The 6,000-nt window shown below is 38.1% G+C and overlaps 1 protein-coding gene across 1 annotated transcript in view; it reads left to right on the top strand.

Annotated features, from left to right (window-relative positions):
* Positions 1–3,101: 3,101 nt before the first annotated feature.
* Positions 3,102–6,000, top strand: part of megf6a (multiple EGF-like-domains 6a) — a 53,420-nt gene continuing 50,521 nt past the window's right edge. The window contains exon 1 of the mRNA XM_073823020.1: positions 3,102–3,464. Within this exon, the coding sequence (XP_073679121.1) occupies positions 3,305–3,464 (160 nt within the window). The 5' untranslated portion in view covers positions 3,102–3,304. The remainder of the gene's footprint in view (positions 3,465–6,000) is intronic.

Below are 6,000 nucleotides of genomic sequence, written 5' to 3'. Positions count from 1 at the left end.
GCATGCTTTCCTTCTTATTTTTAACTATGGATTTCCTTGTCCTTGTCACTTTGGATAGATTCCTGTTTTGTTCAAGATGCAAGACACATCTGATACTGCAAATGCATATGCCATGTTTGGACTGGTCATGCTTTTATTCCATGACATATTTTGGTTTTGTAAGTCTATACCATGTTTTGTTTAAGTGCAGCATTTTAGCTTTTCTTCGATTCCCCTTTACCCTCCTTTAAATTAGTTTTCCATGTTTTCTCTCAAGGCCCACTGCATTGGACCAACAGCTTGTCAAAACTAGGGTTATTTGTGACTCATTTGTATTTCTGTTTAACTTCTCAGCTGTAGCAAAATGTTGAATTGATGTTAAGATTATTAATAATCAAGACTATAAACCACTGAGCTTGTGACAGGAATGGCTATATGAGAATTCAAGACTGGGGCTCTTTCATCTTTTTAATAAAATGATCTCATGACAGCTGTAAAGGCGTTTTCATAATCGTGAAAGCTCATATTTGATTAGATATCTATCTGTCTACAGTATCTATCTATCTATCTATCTATCTATCTATCTATCTATCTATCTATCTATCTATCTATCTATCTATCTATCTATCTATCTATCTATCTATCTGTCTGTCTGTCTGTCTGTCTGTCTGTCTGTCTGTCCGTCCGTCCGTCCGTCCGTCCGTCCGTCCGTCCGTCCGTCCGTCCGTCCGTCCGTCCGTCCGTCCGTCCGTCCGTCCGTCCGTATATCAGATCTGTATATCTATTCATCCGTCTAACTATCCTTCTATCTATCCATCAGCCGATCCGTATATCTATCCATCCATCCATCTAACAATCCTTCTACCGATCCGTCTATCTATCCTTATATCTATCCATCTATCTATCTGTCTGTCTGTCCATCCGTCTATCTATCTATCTATTGTTTATCTATCCATTTATCTAACCATCTGTCTGTCTGTCCGTCTGTCCGTATATCTGTCTGTCTATCGATCCATATATCTGTCCATCTATCTATCTGTATGTCTGTCTGTTCGTCTATCCATCTATCTATTGTTTATCTAACCATCTATCTATCCGTCCATCTATCTGTCCATCTATCTATCTATCTATCTATCTATCTATCTATCTATCTATCTATCTATCTGTCTGTCTGTCCGTCCGTCCGTCCGTCCGTCCGTCCGTCCGTCCGTCCGTATATCAGATCTGTATATCTATTCATCCGTCTAACTATCCTTCTATCTATCCATCAGCCGATCCGTATATCTATCCATCCATCCATCTAACAATCCTTCTACCGATCCGTCTATCTATCCTTATATCTATCCATCTATCTATCTGTCTGTCTGTCCATCCGTCTATCTATCTATCTATTGTTTATCTATCCATTTATCTAACCATCTGTCTGTCTGTCCGTCTGTCCGTATATCTGTCTGTCTATCGATCCATATATCTGTCCATCTATCTATCTGTATGTCTGTCTGTTCGTCTATCCATCTATCTATTGTTTATCTAACCATCTATCTATCCGTCCATCTATCCGTCCATCTGTCTATCCATCTATCTATCTATCTATCTATCTATCTATCTATCTATCTATCTATCTATCTATCTATCTATCTATCTGTCTATCCGTCTGTCCGTCTGTCCGTCTGTCCGTCCGTCCGTCCGTCCGTCTTATCTGTATGTCTGTCCATATATCTATTGTTTATCTAACCATCTATCTATCCGTCCATCTGTCTATCCATCTATCTATCTATCTATCTATCTATCTATCTATCTATCTAACTAACTATCTATCTATCTATCTATCTATCTATCTATCTATCTATCTATCTATCTATCTATCTATCTATCTATCTATCTATCTATCTATCTATCTATCTATCTATCTATCTATCTATCTATCTATCTATCTATCTATCTATCTATCTATCTATCTATCTATCTATCTATCCGTCTGTCCGTCTGTCTGTCCGTCCGTCCGTCCGTCCGTCCGTCCGTCCGTCCGTCCGTCCGTCCGTCTTATCTGTATGTCTGTCCATATATCGATCCGTATATCTATCCATCTATCTATCCGTATGTCCATCCGTCTGTCTGTCTGTCTATCGATACGTATATCTATCCATCTATCTATCCGTATGTTTGTCCGTCTGTCTGTCTGTCTATCGATCCGTATATCTATCCATCTATCTATCTGTATGTCCATCCGTCTGTCTGTCTGTCTATCGATCCGTATTTCCATCTATCTATCTGTATGTCCGTCCGTTTGTCTCTGTCTATCGATCCGTATATCTATCCATTTATCTATCTGTATGTCTGTCCGTTCGTCTATCCATCTATCTATTGTTTATCTATCCATTTATCTAACCATCTATCTTTCTGTCCGTCTGTCTATCTATCTGTTCGTCCATCTGTCAATCCGTATATCTATCCATCTATCTATCTGTATGTCTGTATATACATATACATCAATCTATCTACTGTTTATCTATCCATTTATCTATGTATATATCTATCGATCTACCTGTCTGTCTGTCTGTTCGTCGTCCGTATATCGATCTGTATATTGGATCTGTATATCTATCCATCCGTCTATCTATCCATCTACCGATCCGTCTATCTATTCTTATAGCTATCCATCTATCTGTCTGTCTGTCCGTCCGTCTGTCTATTGTTTATCTATTCATTTATTTAACCATCTAACTTTCTATCTATCTTTTAAGGCCTATAAAAAGTAATTTCAAATACCATAACAATTATTTAGTAATATATTACACCCAACACTGTTCCCAGTGCCCATAATTAATTTCATTACAGCCATAATTTAAAGAAATACTCAATGCAGTAAAAGCAGAAGTGATCAGAATATGAGGCCAATGTTGAAAATCTCCACCGTTCACTGTTTTGTTTTGAGTGAACATTTCATACAACATTTGGTAAACTTCTCAGCATCAATACCTAAGAGAGGAGGGGGGAGGAGGAGCAGAGACAGACAGGAGGGTGGGACTGCGGAGGCCTGCTCTGGACCCAGGCGATGGAGACATAATAGGAGAGACAGAGCCACGAGAAACTACATGTCTGTCAATGCCTAGAGAGAGAGAGAGAGAGAAAGAGAGAAAGAATGAAATGACTTGATTCTGATGCCAGGACACACAGCTTATTTAAATAGCTACTCAAGCCCACAGCAGCAGTTGTTCTCTCCTGTTGCATAATGGACATGCTGAGAGTGTGTTTATCCTGTTTTGTTCGCATGATCGTATTTCCTTCTGTTTGAGTGAGGGCTATAACACATTGTGCTTGAACAATGCTGTCCGAATGGCTGAGGTTAGTGCTCATATTTACTTTCTGGACTCAGCTGGTCCCATGTTTGACTGCTGGGAATACACGTTACCGCTACTATCACAGAAACTGCTACACCTGCTTCAGTGGATATCAGGGATACAACACAGGACACCTGGGGGCAGGTGAGTGTTACTGGATTCACTGTTAATTCAGTTGATTCAGTGAACTGATTCTTTTCAGTTAAGGAAATAACCTTTACTGTTATTTACCATTAGATTTTCAGGTTTCTGCTAATTTATTTTGTGGTTTTCATGTTGTTATACTTCTGAGAGACCCGGAATGTTGTGGAACGCATTAGTTTAATGACCGTGTGAATTCAGAGAAATTCTGGGACAGAATTCAGTCGTGCTCAGTTACGATTTGGTAACAATTTGGCTGTGACTAACGGAGCTTCTTTCAGCACTCATAATTCACCGTGAAGCACTGGAGACGATAATGCCTTTACTCCAATGTGAACAGATGTCAGATGTGTAACAAAACAAATAATAAGCTGGTACATTAGTCTTTGCCAAATGCTATAGGAACGACTAATGTTTGGTTTTCAGTTTCAAGAGCCTGCAACTAATTAAAACTATGTAATTTTGACAACTTAATCTTTTCAAGTGATATTTTACATGCACTTTTGTGTGACAAGACTTTAAGCTGTGTTGAAAAGTCATTTCTAGAGTTGGATTTATGGATTATGGATAAATTGAGGGTGTAAATGAGACTGTCAGAACATAACCAATCACTGGAACACTTTGAGTTTTCTTTACCAGAGTAAACTAATGTTAGCTTCCAGCATTTGTCATCCTAGAGTACCTTTGATAAAGTAAGAAAAATTGTGTTTTCCACCATGCCTGTTTTTCATTTGCTGAAAATAAGGTCTGTTTTGCACATAAGGAATGATTTCTAAAGTCTTTGGGATTAGTGAGTTTCATAAGACTCTCACGGTTACATCTTCTGCACCACTTACGGAGATGACACAAACACTAAGATCATGGAAATTATTCAGGTAGACAAGAATGTTCTAGTTTATACAGTTTCTTCAACTTATATTCTTTCTCTCTGTGCCAAATTGGTGCTTCACAGAATCTTCATAGCAAGATATGAAAGACAAAAGCGCATGTGTTTTTGAGTGCAAACTCATTTCATCAGAACTTACTGGAAAAAAAGAACTTACTGACCCTGAACTTTCTAACTGTAGTGTATATTTCAAATTCTTACAGATCGAGTTAGTGGTCTTTTTGACTTAATCCAGGTCTTGCATCTTGTGTTAGATATAGAAATTTTGAAGGTTTGAGGTTCCAAGGTATGATCTTAAACGGAGAGATGGTCTTGAATGAACGTGCTCCAGGGTAATTCTCTCTTACACGGAATGCAAGATTAAGGAGAAACGTGTTTTGGATTAAAGGGAGGCTGCTTGGCATAATCAGTCTGCAGTCAGAGATGTCCATTATTTTTCATTCCTAAGAATTCCTCTGATCCTCTTTATTTATGAATACTGGACTAACATTTTGATTTCTTATTTGCTATTTGATGTGCTTTCTTTACTCCAACAATGTGGAAGACAGACTTAGATTCTGGCACCACAAGAACCATGTATTTTTAAACAGCTCTTACCTGGGACAGTCTTCACACAAGCCTGTAATGTTTGTAATACAGGTAGTAATGCAAGATTAAAGCAGGGCTCGCATCTATGATATCAAGCCAGATGTAAGCTAAACTTCAAAGTAAAGGTCTGTGATCTTAACTCAGTGTTTCAAAGGTTATCGTGAGAAGAAACAGTTGTTTTTTTTAGTGTGAGACCTGAGGAGTTTAAGCTCACATATGTCGTTGATTTTACCATATTGATTCAGTTGCAGTGTCCCAGCTGCACCTCACATAACTGCAGGACTTTGAGGACCAAACAACATAACATTTGTTATTTTGGTTTAAATATGGGTTTCACTATTATCTCATGCACAGTGGGATCCATAAGAGATTTTAACCTAGAAATAAACATAATTGTAAGGTTTCACATTGAAAATGAAATTTCAGGTCCTGTACTCATTCTGGGTCACTAAGGACATTTATGGCATTGATCATTTCGGTCAGGATGCTCTTTGGATCAAACTCAAATCATTCTGGAGAACATGATCATCAGGTTTAAGTTCATGCAGCTTGAGTGCTGCTGTCATTAAAGCAAAGTATTATGAAATATTCAGATTTTTTTAATTTAATTTGTCTGATAATTTAATCATTAGCACATAATTGCACATAATTTATTTCAATTTCAATGTTTTCCTACATTCTGTGATGATTTGCAGGGGTCATGGGCTGCTGCTGGCTCCACATCTGGGCACTCATATGAATTGCTGTATTTCATAAGTCTGGCTTAAAATCTCTCTGTTTATTTACTCTGCTGCTGTGAATAGACCACAGTTCCTCCTCTGAGCTCAGTTGTGTACAGCACTCTTGTAATTAAGGTACCTTCAGGCTTTCCTAGACAGGTGGCCTTGATTACCTTCAACAGTGTCTTACCAATATTTTTTTGTTTTTTTGGGCTGTTGTTGGACAGGCTCTATTTCTCTCTAATGCTGTGATGAGCTGGACTAAAATGTAAAACCTAAATGAAGACACAGAGTTGAACATAGTTATATTAAAGAGGTAGCTCAACCCTGACAAGATGGGAATTTA

The sequence above is a fragment of the Garra rufa genome, chromosome 18, assembly GCF_049309525.1.
Source record: "Garra rufa chromosome 18, GarRuf1.0, whole genome shotgun sequence".
Lineage (NCBI taxonomy): Eukaryota > Metazoa > Chordata > Actinopteri > Cypriniformes > Cyprinidae > Garra > Garra rufa.
The sequence above is the reverse complement of the archived record's forward strand: the minus strand, read 5'-3'. Positions and strand labels throughout refer to the sequence as shown.